At 44.0% G+C, this 27,166-nt stretch overlaps 1 protein-coding gene across 3 annotated transcripts; it reads right to left on the bottom strand.

Moving 5' to 3' along the window:
• Positions 1-244: 244 nt before the first annotated feature.
• LOC121560644 lies at positions 245-26,714 on the bottom strand. Of its 3 annotated transcripts, XM_041873569.2 has the most exons (5): positions 16,275-26,714; positions 10,785-12,989; positions 5,067-5,150; positions 3,178-3,350; positions 245-415 (listed from the first exon to the last, which is right to left on the bottom strand). In XM_041873569.2, exons 1-4 carry the CDS (start codon positions 26,712-26,714, stop codon positions 3,216-3,218), a joined length of 12,864 nt encoding a protein of 4,287 aa, XP_041729503.2. In that variant the 3' UTR covers positions 245-415; positions 3,178-3,215. The 3 variants fall into 3 exon arrangements, with proteins under 3 accessions (XP_041729503.2, XP_045070471.1, XP_045070470.1); XM_045214536.1 differs by lacking the exons at positions 245-415; positions 3,178-3,350; positions 5,067-5,150 and adding an exon at positions 5,360-5,880 and having other exon boundaries at positions 10,785-12,055; positions 12,125-12,989; XM_045214535.1 differs by lacking the exons at positions 245-415; positions 3,178-3,350; positions 5,067-5,150 and adding an exon at positions 5,362-5,880.
• Positions 26,715-27,166: the final 452 nt, after the last annotated feature.

Raw genomic sequence — 27,166 nt, 5'->3', positions numbered from 1 at the left:
AAAACACAGAAAGAAAGAAAGAAAAAGAAAGAAAGAGAGCAATAACCAGCCGAGCAGCTGAGACCAAACAGTAGTGATTGTTGAAACAGGAAGACGGTGGCAGGACTGAGGTGCACTGGAGCACTCTGGGATTGCATGTGCCTGATGCATAGGATTGGTGGATCTTCAGGGAAAGGGGGTGTGGTCAGAGGGCGGACAGGAAGCTAGCGAGGCGATGAAGGAGGCCTGTTATGCCGTTCTCCCCTCTCCTCCTCCTTCCCTTCTCCTCCTCCTCACAGTAGAGGTGGATGAGGTGATGAAGGTGCTGCTGGAGGTTGTGGAGTCGTGACCCATCAGAGAGGTCGTCTAGTCGCTCCAGGAGGCTCCCCCCCACACTACTGTCCGTCTCTGGGTACGCCTCTTACACATCTTGGCCCTGAGAGAGGGGGGAAGAGAGAGGAGAGGTAGAGCAAGAGAGAGGAGGACAGAGAGAGAGGAGAGAGAGAGAGAGAGGAGAGAGAGAGAGAGAGAGAGAGAGAGAGAGAGAGAGACAGAGAGAGAGAGAGAGAGAGACAGAGACAGAAAGAGAGAGAGAGAGAGAGAGAGAGAGAGAGAGAGAGAGAGACAGAGACAGAGACAGAGAGAGAGAGAGAGAGAGAGAGAGAGAGAGAGAGAGAGAGAGAGAGAGAGGAGAGACAGATAGAGGGTGATTAGAACCTCTGATAATCAAACTAAAAGCATGGAGAAACAACAGCAAAGGGAAGATAGGCAGAAACGGACGGCAACGCAGGAAGTAAAAAGAGAACATTAGAAGGAAAGAGACAGTGACTATTCAACAGCTATCAACAGTTATCAACCGTTATCAACAGTTATTAACAGTTATCAACAGTGATTAACAGTTATCAACAGTTATCAACTCCACAACATGCGTTTTGAACCATTTGCTTGATGTAATGATGTGGTTCTTTTAGCACCCACTACTGGTCATCATCAGTAACTTCACCTCCATGGTCCCTTCACACCACATTGACTGGAGATTCTCCTTTGTTAGTCAACACTCACTCACACTCACAGACACACACAAACATACACTTGCAACAAAAACACCCACGCACGCATGCACACACACACACTTGAAACAAAAACACACAGACGCGCGCACACACACACACACGCAACATGAACACGCACACACACAAAAACACACACATACACACGCACACACACACACACACACACACACACACACACACACACACACACACTTCCTGATGACAGATCCGTGATCCTTGACAGTCTCTCTCTCCTCCACTAGAGGGAGATCTGCTCTGCTAAAGCCCCCTATGTACCCCAGAGCCTGAGAGAGATGGAGGGAGAGATGGAGGGAGAGATGGAGGGAAGAGATGGAGGGAGAGCTGGAGGGAGAGATGGAGGGAGAGACGGAGGGAAGAGACAGAGGGAAGAGATGGAGGGAAGAGATGGAGGGAGAGATGGAGGGAAGAGATGGAGGGAGAGATGGAGGGAAGAGATGGAGGGAGAGATGGAGGGAAGAGATGGAGGGAGAGATGGAGGGAGAGATGGAGGGAAGAGATGGAGGGAGAGTTGGAGGGAGAGATGGAGGGAAGAGACGGAGGGAGAGATGGACGGAGAGATGGAGGGAGAAATGGAGGGAGAGATGGAGGGAGAGATGGACGGAGAGATGGAGGGAGAGATGGAGGGAAGAGATGGAGAGAGAGATGGAGGGAAGAGATGGATGGAGAGATGGAGGGAGAGATGGAGGGAGAGATGGAGGGAAGAGATGGAGGGAGAGATGGAGGGAGAGATGGAGGGAGAGATGGACGGAGAGATGGACGGAGAGATGGAGGGAGAGATGGAGGGAGAGATGGACGGAGAGATGGAGGGAGAGATGGACGGAGAGATGGAGGGAGAGATGGAGGGAGAGATGGACGGAGAGATGGAGGGAGAGATGGACGGAGAGATGGAGGGAGAGACGGAGAGAGAGATGGAGGGAGAGATGGAGGAAAGAGATGGAGGGAGAGATGGACGGAGAGATGGAGGGAGAGATGGAGGGAGAGATGGAGGGAGAGACGGAGAGAGAGATGGAGGGAGAGATGGACGGAGAGATGGAGGGAGAGATGGAGGGAGAGATGGAGGGAGAGACGGAGAGAGAGATGGAGGGAGAGATGGACGGAGAGATGGAGGGAGAGATGGAGGGAGAGATGGAGGGAGAGACGGAGAGAGAGATGGAGGGAGAGATGGACGGAGAGATGGAGGGAGAGATGGAGGGAGAGAACAACCTGTCTAATAGCTTCTGATGCTGGTGCTCCATCACAACAGCCAGCACACATAGCTAGGAGGAGTTGAAGAGAGATGGAGGGAAGAGAAGGTGATGGTGGTCCGTTCCCAACCTGTCTAATGGTGAAGGTGATGGTGGTCCGTTCCCAACCTGTCTAATGGTGAAGGTGATGGTGGTCCGTTCCCAACCTGTCTAATGGTGAAGGTGATGGTGGTCCGTTCCCAACCCGTCTAATACCCAGCATTTCTAACTCAGAGTCTAAGGAGTAGGAGAGAGATGGAGGGAAGAGAGGAGTCTTTCTGATATTAAGGAGAAAATGGTGGCATGATACTGAGGAGAAAATGGTGTCATGATATTGAGGAGAAAATGGTGTCGTGATACTGAGGAGAAAATGGTGTCATGATACTGAGGAGAAAATGGTGTCATGATACTGAGGAGAAAATGGTGTCATGATACTGAGGAGAAAATGGTGTCATGATACTGAGGAGAAAATGTTGTCATGATACTGAGGAGAAAATGGTGTCATGACACTGAGGAGAAAATGGTGTCGTGATACTGAGGAGAAAATGGTGTCATGATCCTGAGGAGAAAATGGTGTCGTGATACTGAGGAGAAAATGGCATCTCGTAATGAAGCAGTGTCAGTGCTTATAAGGTAAATAGTTACATTATTTTGTAAATTTCGAGTACTTGAATTAGATGATAAGTAAATGAATACAAACCTTGAATTGAGTACTCGCACCTATTCCTAGTTTCTGATTGGTTGTGGTGTATAACTGCCACAGCAACAGTGTTTCTGATTGGTTGTGATGTATACCTGCCACAGCAACAGTGATTCTGATTGGTTTGTTGTGTATAACAAACACTACTACGGCTATTCTGATTGGCTGGTTAGAGGCTGACCTGTGTGAAGTCGTCCCGGGCCGTGGGGAGTTCAGAGGTCAGGGCGGGGTCACTGTGGTGCGTCTCGGTCCACTGCCCCTCCACCGCCGTGTTCCGCTCCACACGGCTGACTTCGCGACCTTCAGCTGACTCCTCCCCCACACTGAGTCAGACTCACGCTCAGAAAACATCACCTGGAGGGGACAGGAAGGAAAGATTGCAATAACATAAAATACAAAATGTAATTGGTCTTGTGTGGCTCAATCCCACACATACTAAAATGTATACCCACACTACTGTAAGTGGCTAGACACAGGTACACATCGACACACACACATCCAGATAGACACAGGTACACACAGACACACATACATACATCCAGATAGACACAGGTACACAGACACACACACACATACAGATAGACACAGGTACACACAGACACACACACATGCAGATAGATACAGGTACACACAGACACACACACATCCAGATAGACACAGGTACACACAGACACACACACACACATGCAGACACACTGGCTATAACCAAATGATCATACTATTTCGTAGGCTTTTGGGGTAAGAGACAATAGACATTTCTCTAAATGTAGTTATCTTTTAACTGCCAGGATGTCATACTAATTTCAGCCTTTCCTGTAGTATGAGCTCACTGCACACTATTGAGGAAGAGAACCGTTTTTTTGTTTTGCCTTTCTGACAACCACAAAAGGGGGCGTGGTGTAATGCAGTGTTTCCCTACACTGGGGACCTAAAGGGGGTGCGTTCTAGAACTAACATACCCGGTTCTACGAATCAAAGGCTTGAGGAGTGTGTGATCAGGTGTGGGCAAAAAACCTCACTGAGCACCTCTTTGGGTCCCCAGGACTAGTGGTGGAAAACGTACCCAACTGTCATACTTGAGTAAAAGTAAAGATACCTTTAATAGAAAATGACTCAAGTAAAAGTGAAAGTCACCCAGTAAAATACTACTTGAGTAAAAGTCTAAAAGTATTTGGTTTTAAATATACTTAAGTATCAAAAGTAAATGTACATGTAAAAGTATAAATAAATAATAACTTATTTTCAGCAAACCAGACGGCACAATTTTCTTGTTTTTTTTAATCTACAGATAGCCAGGGGCACACTCCAACACTCAGACATCATTTACAAACGAAGCATGTGTTTAGTGATTCCGCCCAGATGAGAGGCAGTAGGGATGACCAGGGATGTTCTCTTGATCAGTGCGTGAATTGGACCGTTTCCCTGTCCTGCTCAGCATTCTAAATGGAACCAGTACTTTTTTTGGAGTAAAAAGTACATTATTTTCTTTAGGAATGTAGTGAAGTAAAAGTAAAAGTTGTCAAAAATAGAAATAGTCAAGTAAAGTACAGATACCCCAAAAAACTACTTAAGTAGTACTTTAAAGTATTTTTACTTAAGTACTTTACACCACTGAGTCTAGGTGAATGGCAAGGCACTGGCGTGATGAACTGCCCTTGCTGTCTCTGCCTGGCCGGCTCCCATCTCTCCAGTGGGATTCTCTGCCTCTGATCCTATTATAGGGGGCTGAGTCACTGGCTTACTAGTGCTCTTTCATGCCGTCCCTAGGAGGGGTCCGTTACGTCGTGCCAGGCTTTTTTCACTATACTCGACTGGAGTGGGTGGAGTCATCTTCTGACGTCATCTTCATGTCCGGTCTTGCGCCCCCACGGTAAAGTACAGATACCCCCATAAAAACGTCTTAAGTAGTACTTTAAAGTATTTTTACTTGAGTACTTTACACCACTAATTATATACTTTACACCACTGATTATATACTTTACACCACTACCTAGGACCAGGATTGGGAAACACTGATGTAATGAATGAATGACAGAACCAAACATTTTCATAATGTCCATGTGTGATTACCTTTCTGAACACCGCGTGTCCATGTTCATCTGTGTACTGCTCCTCTGTCGGAGTCTGAGGGGGGATGTCAGTCATCTCATCCGCCTGTAGAGGGAGACAGACACACGCAGTCAGCACCTGTCGTTACACGGATTCACCACAGGATTGTGCTGTCATTTTCATGAGGGCACACAACAGGAAAACGTTTTTAAACTGTTTTGCAAGGGAAAATGAAAATGAGATTTTTTTTTCCGTTTCAACACAGCAACCCAACCCAACACAGCATCTCAACACAGCATCCCAACACAGTATCCCAACACAGCATCCCAACACAACATCCCAACACAGCATTCCCAACAGATGAACCCAACACAGGAACCCAACACAGCAAAACGAGACAAAGATATTGTTATAGACAAGTAAGTAATGACTCAAGTGTGAAAAGTAAAAAATACACAAAATACACACATCATTGTGTCAGATATAAGAATTCTTGTCAGTCAGTACAAAATACACACATTGCATACTGGACTAAAAAACACTGGATCAGACAGAGGTCTCCCATTCATCACAAAAAAAAAGAGAGGAAAACTCATCATGCTGTTTGTTAAACAATCACAAAATAAGTTGAAAGCGTTCTCCTCAAACCACACTGAGACCTCGATTGGGGACACATCACTACATGCTGAGGCACCAAGCCGGACCACAAGTCCCCCAGGAGGGCTTCCTCTCTGTGGGGTTTAGGCACCTGGTAGACAACCCTCCTCCGTATTACTCTGATAGTCAGAAACTCCTCCTCATCAGAACTCATCTCACCCACCTCCACAGCTACCTCCTGGTTCGGCAGCACAGGTGCATTGTGGGTCATGACATGCCATTGGATGGGTCTGAAAATCGCACCCCTATTCCTATATAGTGCACTACTTTTGAGGTCCCTATTTTCCATTGTCTCTTTGGGCCCTGGTCAGAATTAGTGCACTATATGGGGAATAGGGTGTGTATTTGGGATGCAGACATTTTGTTTTGTTGGTGAGCAAAGCAAGAGGGAAGTGTTGATGATGTCAAGGTAGTGCCTTCCTTAGTTTCCTTTATTTCAATGAAGTGGTTGAAGGAAGCTTTGAATGTTTTTTATTTTTTTATTTTTTTATTTTTTTAACTAGAAGGTACAACAAAACGTGCTGAAACCGGGAGCTTCATACCACTCCATATCACGCAAACCAACATAGTTAGAAAACTAGATTTTGATTGGATTTTGATTTTGAAAGCACAAAGCTGATAAAATACGAGGAAAGCATCAATATGTGAAGCAGAGGGTAAGTGAAGCAGATGGAAAGGCAACCAGAACTATAGGCTCTATAAATAAATAAAGACAGTAGAACACTCTCTACATAAAGACAGTAGAACACTCTCTATATAAAGACAGTAGAACACTCTCTATATAAAGACAGCAGAACACTCTCTACATAAAGACAGCAGAACACTCTCTATATAAAGACAGCAGAACACTCTCTATATAAAGACAGCAGAACACTCTACATAAAGACAGCAGAACACTCTCTACATAAAGACAGTAAAACACTCTCTACATAAAGACAGTAGAACACTCTCTACATAAAGACAGCAGAACACTCTCTACATAAAGACAGTAGAACACTCTCTATATAAAGACAGCAGAACACTCTCTATATAAAGACAGCAGAACACTCTACATAAAGACAGCAGAACACTCTCTACATAAAGACAGTAAAACACTCTCTACATAAAGACAGTAGAACACTCTCTACATAAAGACAGTAGAACACTCTCTATATAAAGACAGTAGAACACTCTCTATATAAAGACAGCAGAACACTCTCTACATAAAGACAGCAGAACACTCTCTACATAAAGACAGCAGAACCCTCTTTACATAAAGACAGCAGAACACTCTCTACATAAAGACAGCAGAACACTCTCTACATAAAGACAGTAGAACACTCTCTATATAAAGACAGCAGAACACTCTCTATATAAAGACAGCAGAACACTCTACATAAAGACAGCAGAACACTCTCTACATAAAGACAGTAAAACACTCTCTATATAAAGACAGTAGAACACTCTCTATATAAAGACAGCAGAACACTCTCTATATAAAGACAGCAGAACACTCTACATAAAGACAGTAGAACACTCTCTACATAAAGACAGTAGAACACTCTCTACATAAAGACAGTAGAACACTCTCTATATAAAGACAGCAGAACACTCTCTATATAAAGACAGTAGAAAACTCTCTATATAAAGACAGCAGAACACTCTCTACATAAAGACAGCAGAACACTCTCTACATAAAGACAGCTGAACACTCTTTACATAAAGACAGCAGAACACTCTCTACATAAAGACAGCAGAACACTCTCTACATAAAGACAGTAGAACACTCTCTATATAACGACAGCAGAACACTCTCTATATAAAGACAGCAGAACACTCTACATAAAGACAGCAGAACACTCTCTACATAAAGACAGTAAAACACTCTCTATATAAAGACGGTAGAACACTCTCTATATAAAGACAGCAGAACACTCTCTATATAAAGACAGCAGAACACTCTACATAAAGACAGTAGAACACTCTCTACATAAAGACAGTAGAACACTCTCTATATAAAGACAGCAGAACACTCTCTACATAAAGACAGTAGAACACTCTCTATATAAAGACAGTAGAACACTCTCTACATAAAGACAGCAGAACACTCTCTATATAAAGACAGCAGAACACTCTCTATATAAAGACAGCAGAACACTCTCTATATAAAGACAGCAGAACACTCTCTACATAAAGACAGCAGAACACTCTCTATATAAAGACAGCAGAACACTCTCTATATAAAGACAGTAGAACACTCTCTACATAAAGACAGCAGAACACTCTCTACATAAAGACAGTAGAACACTCTCTATATAAAGACAGCAGAACACTCTCTATATAAAGACAGCAGAACACTCTACATAAAGACAGCAGAACACTCTCTACATAAAGACAGTAAAACACTCTCTATATAAAGACAGTAGAACACTCTCTATATAAAGACAGCAGAACACTCTCTATATAAAGACAGCAGAACACTCTACATAAAGACAGTAGAACACTCTCTACATAAAGACAGTAGAACACTCTCTACATAAAGACAGTAGAACACTCTCTATATAAAGACAGCAGAACACTCTCTATATAAAGACAGTAGAAAACTCTCTATATAAAGACAGCAGAACACTCTCTACATAAAGACAGCAGAACACTCTCTACATAAAGACAGCTGAACACTCTTTACATAAAGACAGCAGAACACTCTCTACATAAAGACAGCAGAACACTCTCTACATAAAGACAGTAGAACACTCTCTATATAACGACAGCAGAACACTCTCTATATAAAGACAGCAGAACACTCTACATAAAGACAGCAGAACACTCTCTACATAAAGACAGTAAAACACTCTCTATATAAAGACGGTAGAACACTCTCTATATAAAGACAGCAGAACACTCTCTATATAAAGACAGCAGAACACTCTACATAAAGACAGTAGAACACTCTCTACATAAAGACAGTAGAACACTCTCTATATAAAGACAGCAGAACACTCTCTACATAAAGACAGTAGAACACTCTCTATATAAAGACAGTAGAACACTCTCTACATAAAGACAGCAGAACACTCTCTATATAAAGACAGCAGAACACTCTCTATATAAAGACAGCAGAACACTCTCTATATAAAGACAGCAGAACACTCTCTACATAAAGACAGCAGAACACTCTCTATATAAAGACAGCAGAACACTCTCTATATAAAGACAGTAGAACACTCTCTACATAAAGACAGTAGAACACTCTCTATATAAAGACAGCAGAACACTCTCTATATAAAGACAGTAGAACACTCTCTATATAAAGACAGCAGAACACTCTCTATATAAAGACAGCAGAACACTCTCTACATAAAGACAGCAGAACACTCTCTATATAAAGACAGCAGAACACTCTCTACATAAAGCTCCCAGTCATTTATTGGGTAAACCACCACTGTTTGGACATCACTGTGCCTCTTCAGGGCAACAAGAACAACACAATGTAACTGTCACATCTACTCCCACTCCCCGTCTCCGCCGCTCGACGTCGCCGGTCTACTAACCACCGGTCCTGGCAACCCATCATTACGCACACCTGGCAACCCTCATTACGAACACCTGGCAACCCTCATTACGAACACCTGGCAACCCTCATTACGAACACCTGGCAACCCTCATTACGAACACCTGGCAACCCTCATTACGAACACCTGGCAACCCTCATTACGAACACCTGGCAACCCTCATTACGAACACCTGGCAACCCTCATTACGAACACCTGGCAACCCTCATTACGAACACCTGCGCCCCATCACTACCCTGATTACTCCCCCTTTATCTAGCACTCCCTAGCGTCACTCTTCAGGCGGTATTGGTTATGTTTCCTTGTCAGATGTTTAGCTTGTTTTGTATCAGTCTACGTTCATTATTATTAAACTCACTAACTGCACCTGCTTCCTGACTCCCTGTGTCGACGTTACAGTAACTTGATGTAAAACAGCTACCCAGAAGACATCATCACGGGTTAGTGGCACTGTAAATTCCTACTAAGACATCATGCGAGAGGAATTCTGCTTAAAATATGAATTAAAGGCGTTTCAAATCCCGTCCCTGTAGTTAAAGCATTCATTCCGTCTTAAGCTAGAGATAGGGATAGAGCAGCGTAGCAGGAGATAGGGTTAGAGCAGGAGATAGGGTTAGAGCAGGAGATAGGGTTAGAGCAGGAGATAGGGTTAGAGCAGGAGATAGGGTTAGAGCAGGAGATAGGGTTAGAGCAGGAGATAGGGTTAGAGCAGGAGATAGGGTTAGAGCAGGAGATAGGGTTAGAGCAGGAGATAGGGTTAGAGCAGGAGATAGGGTTAGAGCAGGAGATAGGGTTAGAGCAGGAGATAGGGTTAGAGCAGGAGATAGGGATAGAGCAGCGTAGCAGGAGATAGGGTTAGAGCAGGAGATAGGGTTAGAGCAGGAGATAGGGTTAGAGCAGGAGATAGGGTTAGAGCAGGAGATAGGGTTAGAGCAGGAGATAGGGTTAGAGCAGGAGATAGGGTTAGAGCAGCGTAGCAGGAGATAGGGTTAGAGCAGGAGATAGGGTTAGAGCAGGAGATAGGGTTAGAGCAGGAGATAGGGTTAGAGCAGGAGATAGGGTTAGAGCAGGAGATAGGGTTAGAGCAGGAGATAGGGTTAGAGCAGCGCGGCAGGAGATAGGGTTAGAGCAGGAGATAGGGTTAGAGCAGCGCAGCAGGAGATAGGGTTAGAGCAGGAGATAGGGTTAGAGCAGGAGATAGGGTTAGAGCAGGAGATAGGGTTAGAGCAGCGCGGCAGGAGATAGGGTTAGAGCAGGAGATAGGGTTAGAGTAGCGCAGCAGGAGATAGGGTTAGAGCAGGAGATAGGGTTAGAGCAGGAGATAGGGTTAGAGCAGGAGATAGGGTTAGAGCAGGAGATAGAGTTAGAGCAGCGCGGCAGGAGATAGGGTTAGAGCAGGAGATAGGGTTAGAGTAGCGCAGCAGGAGATAGGGTTAGAGCAGGAGATAGGGTTAGAGCAGCGCAGCAGGAGATAGGGTTAGAGCAGAGTTGGGTAAGAATGGCGGGAGGATTTTCTCAACAGTCATCTCACCCTGTCCAGGGAGTCATCATCATCTGCTGCTCTGCGAGGAGGAAGCTCCTGAGGAGCCTGGTAAAAGGCTGAGACGGGAGAGTGAGCCAGCTCTTCACTCTCTTCCTTAATGTCATCGGAGCAACCCGGAAGCGCCGTCGGCTTCTGGTACTTTCTCCCTAGGGCTCCTGAATGGGACGCTTGTCCTCGGGTTCGGCCGACCCCTGACCTTTCCCCCTTCTTCAGTTCGTCAGGTTCCGTCTCTGAGAAGTCTGAGACGCCCTGTTTGCAGTCAAAGTAAGTCTCCGGGTCAGAGTCTTCGTATAAGTGCATGGTGGTGCTGCCTCGAATGACTTCTGTGTAGGTTGGAGGCTTGGGTTTGTGGCTAGAGGAGGAGGATGTCTCAGTATACTTAGGAGGGAAGATGAACTCCATGAAGATTTCTTCATCGTGGGCTGATGCTGCAACCTCTGGACCGGGTTGGGCTGACACCATCTCTGCCCTGGGTTCTCCTGGTCCAGGTTGGGCTGACACCATCTCTGCCCTGGGTTCTACTGGACCAGGTTGGGCTGACACCATCTCTGCCCTGGGTTCTACTGGACCGGGCTGGGAGACAGGGGACTTTACCTCAACAGGGGTGACTGGAGGACTGGACTCTTCCTCTACAGGGGTGACTGGATCCTCTGATGGTTGCTCACTTGTATTTGTCTCGAGCTCTTCAGAGAGCATGTTGAGGTACCTAGGACTCTGGTAGGGGCTCAACTCGTCAAAGCTGAAGTGCGCAGAGGCGGTGACGGTCTCTGGAGTCTGTGGGGTCACGTCAGAGAGCGACTGGGGCGACCACTCATCGTATTCAAGGGTTTCAGGAGGAGTGCGATCCCTTAAATGTGACACAACTTCTGGGGTATTGCTCATGCATGGTTCATCTACCAATTGGCTTGGCTCAGTGGTTAATCCTCCAGATTCGCACAATACGTTGCTTTGTTCAATGGATGCCTTTACGACTGCAGCTTGAATGCTTGATGTTTCTTTGAAGTTGGCATATTCTTCATCAACTGATTCATGAATTTGACGTTCCTCAAAGGTTTTCTGTTTGTCAGACACCTGCTTGAGGTTTGAATATTCTTCATCAACTGTCTCCTGGTCCTGCTGTGGGTGACTGATTTGATGTTCTTCTACAGTTGAAGGTTCGTCAAAAACAACTGATGATCTGCTGTCATATGCAGCTTCATCATGTTGCAGTGATCGGAACTCTTGAGTTGGAACGATTGATTCTGATGACAGTTCTAGAACTTTATGGCATGGTTCCGGTGATCGGAACTCTTGAGTTGGAACGATTGATTCTGATGACAGTTCTAGAACTTTATGGCATGGTTCTGGAGATTCCGATGTTCCGACGGATTCGATAGCGGCAGCGGGGCTAACCAGAGGCATGGAACCAGTGAGGTCCGATTCTTCTGCTCTGTGTGTTTGCAGGGACTCCAAGTGGCTCAACTGAACCGGATCAGCTGTAACTTGGTCAGGCTCTGGGAAGGTCTTGACTAGATCTACGGTCACTCCAAATACCTCTGGATCAGTTTCATGGGACAGGGAGAGATGGGTCAGCACCGAGGCCGCTGCACTTATTTCAGCTGGCTCTCCTGTGATCTGAACAGGGGATGAGATCTCTTCCTCACCCTCAGTGGGATTTCCGTCTGATTCAGGCAAGAGTTCCTCAAACTCAACATAAGGTTGGAGATCTACAGGACCCCCTTTGCTGGATTTCGAAAGAGGTGAGTCCAGTGGTTCCGGAGTTTCTGGTCGGAGTTCCGGTTTGATGTCTTCCAATTCCGACAGCAGCTGATCAAGCTGGGCGTGTGCCCCTGACTCCGGGGGTGCTCGTGGATTGCTCGCTGACGATCCTGCTTCGTCACCTTGGCTGTCTTCTGAGGTGTGGCTGAGAATGTCTGGTAACACTGGACTAGTTTCAGAAGAAGAGGACTCCTTGTTCAGTTTCAATGGTTTTTCTGGACTTTCTGGCAATACCCTCATCTTCTCAGTGGGCATTGTCATTTCAGGGGATAACGGACTGAATTCAAAGGCATTTGGAATCTGGAGATCTGGTGTCCCAGAATAGGTTTCAGACATGAGTGTTTTGTTTGAGATAGGTCTATTAGTATACGGTTGGTCCAGCTCTGATACATGTTTGGGTTCTGATAGATTCTCCATGGAGGATCCTGCTGAAACCTGGATGGGAATGATGGAATGGGAAAAACAAATTATAAAATGGAGTTTGTGATGAAGTTAGGGGTTGCAAAATTCCGGTAACTTTCCCAAAATTCCCAGATGTTCTAGAAATCCCGGGTTGGAAGAATTCCAAGAACCATCCAAGAATCCTCCAACCACGATTTCTGGAAAAACCTGGGAATTTTGGGAAAGTTACTGGAATTTATCAACCTCAATGATTAATGATTAATATTGTTGAGGAAAACTATAGTATGGACAAAGGAGCAATACAGTGCATGCAGCAACATGGTCCCATACATCATGACAATGTATTTCAAATGAACATTCCAATTAATTAATGAAATCACCAAAAAAGATGAGCCAAACCAATAAACCTATAGTATTGTCACACTGTACATACATTACCTGCATGTACTCAGAAGTACTGCACTTCTAATAGTAGTACAAAGCATAGAAGCAGTTCAGAAGTACTCATTTGATTAGGACACATATAACTCCTTATATCAAAATGCGATGGGTACATTTCTTATAGAAATTCTCCTAAAGCCTTCTCTCTAAGACAACATTCTCTGAAATGCAGTAATACCACAGTAGGAAATACACAGTCAAGGCAATCAACTGTCAACCCTACTAAGCTCCAAGGCGATCAACTGTCAACCCTACTAAGCTCCAAGGCAATCAACTGTCAACCCTACTAAGCTCCAAGGCAATCAGCTGTCAACCCTACTAAACTCCAAGGCAATCAACTGTCAACCTTACTAAGCTCCAAGGCAATCAGCTGTCAACCCGATTAAGCTCCAAGGCAATCAACTGTCAACCCTACTAAGCTCCAAGGCGATCAACTGTCAACCCTACTAAGCTCCAAGGCAAATCAACTGTTAACCCTACTAAGCTCCAAGGCAATCAACTGTCAACCTTACTAAGCTCCAATGCAATCAACTGATAACCCTACTAAGCTCCAAGGCAATCAGCTGTCAACCCTACTAAGCTCCAAGGCAATCAACTGTCAACCCTACTAAGCTCCAAGGCAATCAACTGTCAACCCCACTAAACTCCAAGGCAATCAACTGTCAACCTTACTAAGCTCCAAGGCAATCAACTGTCAACCCTACTAAGCTCCAAGGCAATCAGATGTCAACCCTACTAAGCTCTAAGGCAATCAACTGTCAACCCTACTAAGCTCTAAGGCAATCAACTGTCAACCCTACTAAGCTCCAAGGCAATCAACTGTCAACCTTACTAAGCTCCAAGGCAATCAACTGTCAACCCTACTAAGCTCCAAGGCAATCAGCTGTCAACCTTACTAAGCTCCAAGGCAATCAGCTGTCAACCCTACTAAGCCCCAAGGCAATCAACTGTTAACCCTACTAAGCTCCAAGGCAATCAACTGTCAACCTTACTAAGCTCCAAGGCAATCAACTGTCAACCCTAATAAGCTCCAAGGTAATCTGCTGTCAACCCTACTAAGCTCCAATGCAATCAGCTGTCAACCCTACTAAGCTCCAAGGCAATCAACTGTCAACCCTACTAAGCTCCAAGGCAATCAACTGTCAACCTTACTCAGCTCCAAGGCAATCAACTGTCAACCCTGCTAAGCTCCAAGGCAATCTGCTGTCAACCCTACTAAGCTCCAAGGCAATCAACTGTCAACCTTACTAAACTCCAAGGCAATTAACTGTCAACCCAATTAAGCTCCAAGGCAATCAACTGTCAACCCTACTAAGCTCCAAGGCAACAACTGTCAACCCTACTAAGCTCCAAGGCAATCATCTGTCAACCCTACTAAGCTCCAAGGCAATCAACTGATAACCCTACTGAGCTCCAAGGCAATCATCTGTCAACCCTACTAAGCTCCAATGCAATCAACTGATAACCCTACTAAGCTCCAAGGCAATCAGCTGTCAACCCTACTAAGCTCCAAGGCAATCAACTGTCAACCCTACTAAGCACCAAGGCAATCAACTGTCAACCTTACTAAGCTCCAAGGCAATCAACTGTCAACCCCACTAAACTCCAAGGCAATCAACTGTCAACCTTACTAAGCTCCAAGGCAATCAACTGTCAACCCTACTAAGCTCCAAGGCAATCAGCTGTCAACCCTACTAAGCTCTAAGGCAATGAACTGTCAACCCTACTAAGCTCTAAGGCAATCAACTGTCAACCCTACTAAGCTCCAAGGCAATCAACTGTCAACCTTACTAAGCTCCAAGGCAATCAACTGTCAACCCTACTAAGCTCCAAGGCAATCAGCTGTCAACCCTACTAAGCTCCAAGGCAATCAGCTGTCAACCCTACTAAGCCCCAAGGCAATCAACTGTCAACCCTACTAAGCTCCAAGGCAATCAACTGTCAACCTTACTAAGCTCCACGGCAATCAACTGTCAACCCTACTAAGCTCCAAGGCAATCTGCTGTCAACCCTACTAAGCTCCAAGGCAATCAGCTGTCAACCCTACTAAGCTCCAAGGCAATCAACTGTCAACCCTACTAAGCCCCAAGGCAATCAACTGTCAACCCTACTAAGCTCCAAGGCAATCAACTGTCAACCTTACTAAGCTCCAAGGCAATCAACTGTCAACCCTGCTAAGCTCCAAGGCAATCTGCTTTCAACCCTACTAAGCTCCAAGGCAATCAGCTGTCAACCCTACTAAGCTCCAAGGCAATCAACTGTCAACCCTACTAAGCTCCAAGGCAATCAACTGTCAAACCTACTAAGCTCCAAGGCAATTAACTGTCAACCTTGCTAAGCTCCAAGGCAATCTTTCAATGTAAGACATGACTTCTGTCGTTTTTTCTGTGTGAAGAAATGCACCATCATGCAGAGTCCCAGTCCATCTCTGAGGGTATGTCCCAAATGGCACCCTATTTATTCCCTTGGCAATGCACGGCTTTTAACCAGGGCCTGCACATCTCTGGTCAAAAGTAGTGCACTACAGAGGGAATAAAGTTAAATTTGGGAATTTGTCCCATAACCTCTATCTAGTCAGCTACTTTATCTTGAGGACACACCATGTGACAGAAAGAAAGTACATGTGTTGAGACTAAACGTGTCTCACCACCGTTCATTAGTTGCCTTTCTGAGACACTTCCTGCATTGCTGACGCAAACATGCCTCAGCAGGAGTGTCAAGCTTCTGCGGCTATGCGTCAAAACACATTAGTGAAAGCTTGAGACCCAAGGGTCGTACACGACGCATGCGAACTACGCACTACGCACTTCCAGCCTTATTGTTTTTTTAGAAAGCGTCACTGCATTCCCTGCTGATGGAGAACGTATGTGGTCTTACCGACGCCGCAGAAACTCTGCTGTCCTCCTCTTTTCTCATCGCCTTTCTTTTCAGGTGCTTGCTTGTCTCCTCCATCTTGGGTTGCACTTCACTTCCTTTCAACGTGGGGACATTACTGTGTTCTTTTCTTTGGATTGACTTACGACTTGCTTGAGGTCTTTGGTGAACCGCCTCCTCCAGCCCGACAGCAGCAACAGGAGACCCCAGATTTTGTTCGTCCGATGGCATGTGACTCGACTGAGAGGACGCTTGGTGAGGTCTGTGAGTCTCTACATCATCTAATCGATCTAAATCTACATCATCTACAGGTTCTCTGTGGCTGTCTGGGGAGGAGGCCCTACAAAAAAACGCTTCTACTGCTCGGTGGGTTTGGTAAACTACTGGGAAAACTAACCTAAAAGGGGCCCATGTTAATTCCGGGGGTTGTTTTAAGCGTGCTCTTTCAACTGTCATTTCAGGTTGATGTTCAGTGGAAACCTGGTCTGTTGGAGGATAATGTTGACCGTCACCCTGAGTTAAAACAGTATCTGTGTCGGAACGGATGGAGTCAGGAGAAAAGGCTCTGGTCTCACAGAACAAGTCCTCCAGTCCAAACTCATCCCAGTCTGATATCACAGATTCAGGTGTCGAACACCTCTGTCCCGCTGACACGGTAAAAACAGACAAACCAGGTCCATATTGGGGGACAGGTGAGTCAGGAGAGAGGGGCCTGTACTCCTCTTGTGATGCAACAGATTCAGGGGAGGATGGTCTTAGATCTAATTCTGAAAACCAGTCCTCCAAAAATGACAGGCTCTCTTCTGATGTTGAATCCGGGTCTTGGCTCATATCTTTGTCTGACTCATCTACTAATCTCGTTCCATCTTCTGATATCAATGACTCGGGTGAATCTGCTCTTTCTTCAGCAAACAATTCCTCAAGACAGAACTCAGAGAATTCAATACCTGAAGTTACTGATTGAGGTGACGAAGATCGATCACCAGTGGGAGCCAAATAATAATCGCAACATTGAGGCATGAAGTGGGGAACTGGAGAGTCAGGAGAGAGAGGCCTGTACTCATCAAATGACGCAACAGATTCAGGTGAAGACGGCCTCATGTCAGTAAAGAAGTGGTCAAGATATAAAAGGACTCCATCACTGTCTGAACCGAGTGACTCAGGAGAAAGAGGTCTATACTCAGGAAGGTACGACAACTGGATGAACTCCCATTCAGCTAAGACGGGGGAAGTGGTTCTGATTTCTGTCTCTACTGGCTGGGATATTGGAAAATGAGGTTCCTGCAAAGTTTCTGTGACTGTCTGGTCAGTGACATGAGGGACTGTTAGTATGGATCCCTCTAGTACTGTCTCCTCATCTTCTGGAGTAGCAGAATGACAAGGTGAGGCTGGTTCTCCAACACTAACTGGCCTCAAGTCTTCACCAGATTGCTGCGGTTGATCCAGGACTTTTCTAACAAGTCTGTCTCCTGCATATTCAAAAACACCTGTCATAGTGAAATAGGTTTCACCTTTGTACGCTGGATCTAATGTATGGGCCATTAGCGTGGAAGGAACTGCCTTATAAACCAGTCTATATTCTAGAGTTGATTTTTTTCTACCAGAGAATTCATAAATAGGCTGCGATTCAGAATCATCCATTTCTGTGGATGAGCTTGTTTCTGCAGCATCTAACTCATGTAGTGATGTCATGGGGTCTGCAGGGGATGGCTGTAACTCGGAAAGCCAGTACTGAATGAAAGAATGAGCGTACTCATTTTCTGTTTTTGACGATTCTGCTGATAGAGGACCGGATTTGGTCAGCGTCTCATCCAGCTGTTCATAGTGACCTTCTGATATAAAGGAATCAGGAGAATCTGCTCTGTCCTCAGCAAACAATTCATCAAGACAGAACTCAGAGAATTCAATATCTGATGTTACTGATTCAGGTGATGAAGACCTATCAGCAGGGAAAACCAAATAATAACCACAATATTGATGTAAGAACTGGGGAATTGGAGAGTCAGGAGAGAGAGGCCTATCCTCATCAAGCGATGTTACAGATTCAGGAGAATATGGTCTAGACTCTGAAAACAAGAGGTCAAGGAAGGTATAATCATCTTCTGAAGTTACTGATTTTGGTGACAGGGGTCTGAGCTTCATAAAAAATTGTTCAATTGACTCTTTGAATTCACTATCGGCCAAAAAGGAATCAGGAGAATCTGGTCTGTGTTCAGGAATCAGTTCATTGAGATATGATCCACAGTATTCAATGTCTGACGTTACTGACAGAGGTGATTGAGACCTATCACCAGGGAGTTCCAAGTAATAATCACAACATTGATGTAAGAACTGGGGAATAGGAGAGTCAGGAGAGAGAGGCCTATACTCATCAAGTGATTCAATAGAGTTTGGCCTTAACTCTAACTCAGTGGACCAATCATTCAAAAACGACCGAATCTCTTCTGACGTTATTGATTCTGGTGTGATAGGCCTGCCCAGGACAATTTCTTTGTCCTTCAGACGCTCCATAATCTCTCTAACCTGTCTGTCTCCTGCACATTCAAAAACACCTGATTTATTCAAGAACGTTTCACCTTTGTGCGCTGGGTCAAATGTTTGGGCCATTAGCTTGGAAGGAACTGGAGTCAACGTTTTTCCATCAGAGAATTTATAAATAGGCTGAGCTTCGGAATCATCAATTTCTGTGGATGAGCTTGTTTCTGCAGCATCTAACTCATCTAGTGATGTCATGGGGTCTGCAGAGGATGGCTGTAACTCATCTAGTGATGTCATGGGGTCTACAGAGGATGGCTGTAACTCATCTAGTGATGTCATGGGGTCTACAGAGGATGGCTGTAACTCATCTAGTGATGTCATGGGGTCTGCAGAGGATGGCTGTAACTCGGAAAGCCAGTACTGAATGAAAGAATGAGCGTACTCATCTTCTGTTTTTGACGATTCTGCTGATAGAGGACCGGATTTGGTCAGCGTCTCATCGACCTGTTCATATTCACCTTCTGAATTAAAGGAATCAGGAGAATCTGCTCTGTCCTCAGCAAACGATTCCTCAAGACATAATCCGAACAATTCAATGTCTGATGTAACTGAATATAGGGAAGATCTACGCTCTGCAGTCGTGATAACATCTAGGATTCTAGGTCCGTAGTGGGGAACTGGAGATTCAGGAGAGAGAGGCCAGTATTCATTCGCTGACGCAACAGATTCAGGTGAAGACGGCCTCATGTCAGTAAAGAAGTGGTCAAGATATAAAAGGATTCCATCCCTGTCTGAACCGAGTGACTCGGGAGAAAGAGGTCTGTACTCTGGAAGGGACGACAACTGGACAAACTCCCATTCAGCTAAAACGGGGGAAGGGGTTCTGATTTCTGTCTCTACTGGCTGCGATATTGGCAAATGAGGTTCATGGAAAGTTTCTGTGACTGTCTGGTCGGTGATGTTAGAGTGTTTTAGTGAGGAGATATCTTGTTCTGTCACCTCAACTGCTGATGTTTCAGAGACACTAGGCATACCATGGTTGGATTCGCTAAAATGAACTGGCCTGAAATCACCACAAAGTTCCCTCTGACAGTCAAGTGCCTGTCTAACCTTCTGTCTATGTACTGAATGTTCGAAAACACCAGTCTTACTATAGCAGGTTTCACCTTCGTACGCTGGGTCATACATATGGGACATTCGTTTGATGGGAACTGCCTTGTAAACTAGTCTATATTCTGGAGACACAGGCCGCACTTCAGGCAGGGATGAAAATTCATCCGTGTCAGTTGACAAGCCTGTTTGTACAGCTTTAGACACCATGAACTGTGGTATGATAGCCCAATGTACAGTTGGGATCTCTTCTGGAGGACCTGCATCATCATCCCACCCTGATGTTTTAGGAAAACTACCGTCATCATCATCATGATCACCGCCCTCTGACCAGATGGAAATAGGTGAATTTGGTCTGTCCTCGGTAAATAATTCCTCAAGGGAAGATCCAGAGTACTCAAGATCTGAACTGACTGATTCAGGAGACGAAGAACTATCAGCAGTGAACAGCAAATAATAATCACAGTATTGAGGTCTGAAATCAGGAACAGGTGAGTCAGGAGAGAGAGGCCTGTACTCATCAAATGATGCAACAGACTCTGGAGAGGATGGTCTAGACTCTGACAACAAGAGCTCAAGGAAGGAATAATCATCTTCTGAAGTTATTGATTCTGGTGACAGAGATCTTTGAGATATTACACCCAATTCAACTGACTCAACAGACTCACTCTCAGACATACAGGAATCAGGAGAATATGCTCTGTTTTCAGCAAATAATTCCTTGAGGCTAAATCTAGAGAATTCAATGTCTGAGGTGACTGATTGTGGTGACGAAGATCTATCTCCTTTGAATAGCAGATAATAATCACAACAATGTGGTCTGAAATCGGGAACTGGGGAGTCAGGAGAGAGGGGCCTGGACTCATCAAATGATGCAACAGACTCTGGAGAGGATGGTCTAGACTCTGATAACAAGAGCTCAAGGAAGGAATAATCATCTTCTGAAGTTATTGATTCTGGTGACACGGGTCTGAGTTTCATGACACCCTTTTCAACTGACTCAACAAATTCACTCTCTGATATAAATGATTCAGGTGAATCTGGTCTCTCTTCATTGAACAATTCCTCAAGATAGAAGCCAGATCCTTCAAAGTCTGAAGTTACTGAAATAGGTGACGGAGATCTGCTAAGGAATGACATTGACAACTCAATTATTGTGGTTCTAAATTGTGGGATTGGGGAATCAGGGGATAGAGATCGATATTCGTCAGTTGAAGTGATAGAATGAGGTGAAGATGGTCTAGACTCTGATAACAAGAGCTCAAGGAAGGTATAATCATCTTCTGAAGTTATTGATTCTGGTGACAAGGGTCTGAATTTCATTAGACCTCCTTCAACTGACTCAACAATTTCACTCTCCGATATAAATGATTCAGGTGAATCTGCTCTTTCTTCAGCAAACAGTTCCTCAAGACAGAACTCAGAGAATTCAATACCTGAAGATACTGATTCAGGTGATGAACATCTACTTCCAGTGAAAGCCAAATAATAATCACAACATTGAGGCATGAAGTGAGGAACTGGGGAGTCTGGAGAGAGTGGCCTGTACTCATCAAATGATGCAACAGACTCTGGAGAGGATGGTCTAGACTCTGATAACAAGAGCTCAAGGAAGGAATAATCATCTTCTGAAGTTACTGATTCTGGTGAGAGTGGTCTATGCTCAGATACGCTACTTTGAACTGTCACTATCAATTCACTATCTGACTGGGAACCTGGTCTATACAAACCATGATATTCAATGTCTGAAGTTACAGACTGAGGTGACATAGAACTACTCACATTGTACACCAAATAATAATCACAATGTCCAGGTCTGAATTGTGAAGCAGGTGAGTCAGGAGAAAGAGGCCTATGATCATCAAATGTTGTTACAGATTCAGGTATCGGAGAAATGCTCCCACTGTATAACAAATAATAATTACAATGTCCAGGTCTGAATTGTGAAACACTGTCTGAAAAGACTGACTCAGGAGATAAAGGTTTGACTTCAGATATATCTTGGTGTTTCAAATTGTCTTCATCTACCTCATCAAGAGAATTAGCTGGCTCCTGCTTTACTGGCATCAGTACAGTGACTGGTAATAACGAACAAAACTTCTCATCACTCAAGTCAAGCTGTATAAATGCTTTCTTAGCTGCAACTGGTAATGTGGTTTTAACCTCAACAGAGCCTTCTTTTGCCATAGTTGTGGTAGATACTAATATCTCTGGTTTGGTGTCTCGGTGCTCAGATTCAGACTGGACTAAGGCAGGTGAGATTAATTTGTTAACAGATGTTTCAGATTGAGTAGAGTGAGGGAGATGATCAGAAACTGGAGAAGCTGATTCATGCAAGAGTGGAACAAGTCCTGCTTCCAATTGATCCAGAAAATCACTATCTGAATATATTGATTCAGGAGAATCTGCTCTGTCCTCAGCAATTAATTCCTTAAGGTAAAGTCCTGAGAACTCAATATCTGAAGATACTGATTCTGGTGATGAACATCTACTTCCAGTGGGAGCCAAATCATAATCACAACATTGAGGCATGAAGTGAGGAACTGGAGAGTCAGGAGAGAGAGGCCTGTTCTCATCAAATGATACAACAGACTCTGGAGAGGATGGTCTAGACTCTGATAACAAGAGCTCAAGGATGGAATAATCATCTTCTGAAGTTATTGATTCTGGTGACAAGGGTCTGAATTTCATTAGACCTCTTTCAACTGACTCAACAATGTCACTCTCTGATATTAATGATTCAGGTGAATCTGCTCTTTCTTCAGCAAACAGTTCCTCAAGACAGAACTCAGAGAATTCAATACCTGAAGATACTGATTCAGGTGATGAACATCTACTTCCAGTGAAAGCCAAATTATCACAACATTGAGGCATGAAGTGAGGAACTGGAGAGTCAGGAGAGAGGGTCCTGTACTCATCAAATGATGTTACAGACTCTGGAGAGGATGGTCTAGACTCTGATAACAAGAGCTCAAGGAAGGAATAATTATCTTCTGAAGTTACTGATTCTGGTGACAGAGATCTTTGAGATATTACACCCAATTCAACTGACTCAACAGACTCACTCTCAGACATACAGGAATAAGGAGAATATGCTCTGTTTTCAGCAAATAATTCCTTGAAGCTAAATCCAGAGAATTCAATGTCTGAGGTGACTGATTGTGGTGACGAAGATCTATCTTCTGTGAATAGCAGATAATAATCACAACAATGTGGTCTGAAATCGGGAACTGGGGAGTCTGGAGAGAGGGGCCTGTACTCATCAAATGATGCAACAGACTCTGGAGAGGATGGTCTAGACTCTGACAACAAGAGCTCAAGGAAGGTAAAGTCCCCTTCTGAAGTTATTGATTCTGGTGACAAGGGTCTGAATTTCATTAGACCTCCTTCAACTGACTCAACAATTTCACTCTCTGATATTAATGATTCAGGTGAATCTGCTCTTTCTTCAGCAAACAGTTCCTCAAGGCTAAATCCAGAAAATTCAACGTCTGAGGTGACTGATTCTGGTGATGAGGATCTACTTCCAGTGAAAGCCAAATAATCACAACATTGAGGCATGAAGTGAGGAACTGGAGAGTCTGGAGAGAGAGGCCTGTACTCATCAAATGATGCAACAGACTCTGGAGAGGATGGTCTAGACTCTGATAACAAGAGCTCAAGGAAGGAATAATCATCTTCTGAAGTTACTGATTCTGGTGACAAGGGTCTGAGTTTCATGACACCTTTTTCAACTGACTCAACAAATTCACTCTCTGATATAAATGATTCAGGTGAATCTGGTCTCTCTTCATTGAACAATTCCTCAAGATAGAAGCCAGATCCTTCAAAGTCTGAAGTTACTGAAATAGGTGACGGAGATCTGCTAAGGAATGACATTGACAACTCAATTATTGTGGGTCTAAATTGTGGGATTGGGGAATCAGGGGATAGAGATTGATATTCGTCAGTTGAAGTGATAGAATGAGGTGAAGATGGTCTAGACTCTGCAAACAAGAGCTCAAGGAAGGTATAATCATCTTCTGAAGTTATTGATTCTGGTGACAAGGGTCTGAATTTCATTAGACCTCTTTCAACTGACTCAACAATTTCACTCTCTGATATTAATGATTCAGGTGAATCTGCTCTTTCTTCAGCAAACAGTTCCTCAAGACAGAACTCAGAGATTTCAATACCTGAAGATACTGATTCAGGTGATGAACATCTACTTCCAGTGAAAGCCAAATAATCACAACATTGAGGCATGAAGTGAGGAACTGGAGAGTCTGGAGAGAGAGGCCTGTACTCATCAAATGATGCAACAGACTCTGGAGAGGATGGTCTAGACTCTGAAAACAAGAGCTCAAGGAAGGAATAATCATCTTCTGAAGTTATTGATTCTGGTGAGAGTGGTCTATGCTCAGATACGCTACTTTGAACTGTCACTATCAATTCACTATCTGACGGGGAACCTGGTCTGTACAAACCATGATATTCAATGTCTGAAGTTACAGACTGAGGTGACACAGAACTATTCACATTGTACACCAAATAATAATCACAATGTCCAGGTCTGAATTGTGAAGCAGGTGAGTCAGGAGAAAGAGGCCTATGATCATCAAATGTTGTTACAGATTCAGGTATCGGAGAAATCCTCCCACTGTATAACAAATAATAATCACAATGTCCAGGTCTGAATTGTGAAACACTGTCTGAAAAGACTGACTCGGGAGATAAAGGTTTGACTTCAGATATATCTTGGTGTTTCAAATGGTCTTCCTCTACCTCATCAAGAGAATTAGCTGGCTCCTGCTTTACTGGCATCAGTACAGGGACTGGTAATAACGAACCAAACTTCTCATCACTCAAGTCAAGCTGTATAAATGCTTTTTTAGCTGCAACTGGCAATGTGGTTTGAGCCTCAACAGAGCCTTCTTTTGCCATAGTTGTGGTAGATACTAATATCTCTGGTTTGGTGTCTCGGTGCTCAGATTCAGACTGGACTAAGGCAGGTGAGATTAATTTGTTAACAGATGTTTCAGATTGAGTAGAGTGAGGGAGAGGATCAGAAACTGGAGAAGCTGTTTCAAGCAAGAGTGGAACAAGTCCTGCTTCCAATTGATCCAGAAATTCATTGTCTGAATATATCGATTCAGGAGAATCTGCTCTGTCCTCAGCAAACAATTCCTTAAGGTAAAGTCCTGAGAACTCAATATCTGAAGATACTGATTCTGGTGACGAAGATCTATCTTCTGTGAATAGCAAATAATAATCACAACAATGTGGTCTGAAATCGGGAACTGGGGAGTCTGGAGAGAGGGGCCTGTACTCATCAAATGATGCAACAGACTCTGGAGAGGATGGTCTAGACTCTGATAACAAGAGCTCAAGGAAGGAATAATCATCTTCTGTAGTTACTGATTCTGGTGACAAGGGTCTGAGTTGCATGACACCTTTTTCAACTGACTCAACAAATTCACTCTCTGATATAAATGATTCAGGTGAATCTGGTCTCTCTTCATTGAACGGTTCCTCAAGATAGAAGCCAGATCCTTCAAAGTCTGAAGTTACTGAAATAGGTGACGGAGATCTGCTAAGGAATGACATTGACAACTCAATTATTGTGGGTCTAAATTGTGGGATTGGGGAATCAGGGGATAGAGATCGATATTCGTCAGTTGAAGTGATAGAATGAGGTGAAGATGGTCTAGACTCTGCAAACAAGAGCTCAAGGAAGGTATAATCATCTTCTGAAGTTATTGATTCTGGTGACAAGGGTCTGAATTTCATTAGACCTCCTTCAACTGACTCAACAATTTCACTCTCTGATATTAATGATTCAGGTGAATCTGCTCTTTCTTCAGCAAACAGTTCCTCAAGACAGAACTCAGAGAATTCAATACCTGAAGATACTGATTCAGGTGATGAACATCTACTTCCAGTGAAAGCCAAATAATCACAACATTGAGGCATGAAGTGAGGAACTGGAGATTCTGGAGAGAGAGGCATGTACTCATCAAATGATGCAACAGACTCTGGAGAGGATGGTCTAGACTCTGAAAACAAGAGCTCAAGGAAGGAATAATTATCTTCTGAAGTTATTGATTCTGGTGAGAGTGGTCTATGCTCAGATACGCTACTTTGAACTGTCACTATCAATTCACTATCTGACGGGGAACCTGGTCTGTACAAACCATGATATTCAATGTCTGAAGTTACAGACTGAGGTGACACAGAACTACTCACATTGTACACCAAATAATAATCACAATGTCCAGGTCTGAATTGTGAAACACTGTCTGAAAAGACTGACTCGGGAGATAAAGGTTTGACTTCAGATATATCTTGGTGTTTCAAATTGTCTTCCTCTACCTCATCAAGATAATTAGCTGGCTCCTGCTTTACTGGCATCAGTACAGGGACTGGTAATAACGAACCAAACTTCTCATCACTCAAGTCAAGCTGTATAAATGCTTTTTTAGCTGCAACTGGCAACGTGGTTTGAGCCTCAACAGAGCCTTCTTTTGCCATAGTTGTGGTAGATACTAATATCTCTGGTTTGGTGTCTCGGTGTTCAGATTCAGACTGGACTAAGGCAGGTGAGATTAATTTGTTAACAGATGTTTCAGATTGAGTAGAGTGAAGGAGAGGATCAGAAACTGGAGAAGCTGATTCATGCAAGAGTGGAACAAGTCCTGCTTCCAATTGATCCAGAAATTCATTGTCTGAATATATCGATTCAGCAGAATCTGCTCTGTAATCAGCAAACAATTCCTCAAGGCTAAATCCAGAAAATTCAATGTCTGAGGTGACTGATTCTGGTGATGAGGATCTACTTCCAGTGAAAGCCAAATCATAATTGCAACAATGAGGCATGAAGTGAGGAACTGGAGAGTCAGGAGAGAGGGTCCTGTACTCATCAAATGATGCAACAGACTCTGGAGAGGATGGTCTAGACTCTGATAACAAGAGCTCAAGGAAGGAATAATCATCTTCTGAAGTTATTGATTCTGGTGACAGAGATCTTTGAGATATTACACCCAATTCAACTGACTCAAAAGACTCACTCTCAGACATACAGGAATCAGGAGAATATGCTCTGTTTTCAGCTAATAATTCCTTGAGGCTAAATCCGGAGAATTCAATGTCTGAGGTGACTGTTTCAGGTGACGAAGATCTATCTTCTGTGAATAGCAAATAATAATCACAACAATGTGGTCTGAAATCGGGAACTGGGGAGTCTGGAGAGAGGGGCCTGTACTCATCAAATGATGCAACAGAATCTGGAGAGGATGGTCTAGACTCTGATAACAAGAGCTCAAGGAAGG

The sequence above is a fragment of the Coregonus clupeaformis genome, unplaced genomic scaffold (genome assembly GCF_020615455.1).
Source record: "Coregonus clupeaformis isolate EN_2021a unplaced genomic scaffold, ASM2061545v1 scaf0275, whole genome shotgun sequence".
Classification (NCBI taxonomy): domain Eukaryota; kingdom Metazoa; phylum Chordata; class Actinopteri; order Salmoniformes; family Salmonidae; genus Coregonus; species Coregonus clupeaformis.
The sequence above is the reverse complement of the archived record's forward strand: the minus strand, read 5'-3'. Positions and strand labels throughout refer to the sequence as shown.

What these genes read in the sequence shown, in the direction of transcription:
- LOC121560644 (XM_045214535.1), bottom strand. Translation starts at nt 26,714, where the DNA reads ATGCCTCATTGTTGCAATTATGATTTGGCTTTCACTGGAAGTAGATCC. An exon ending in GCAGAGTTTCTGCGGCGTCG is followed by an intron (nt 12,990 to 16,274) that starts GTAAGACCACAT and finishes ATTCCCATCCAG; the next exon opens with GTTTCAGCAGGATCCTCCAT. An exon ending in ATGATGACTCCCTGGACAGG is followed by an intron (nt 5,881 to 10,784) that starts GTGAGATGACTG and finishes CTGCCGAACCAG; the next exon opens with GAGGTAGCTGTGGAGGTGGG.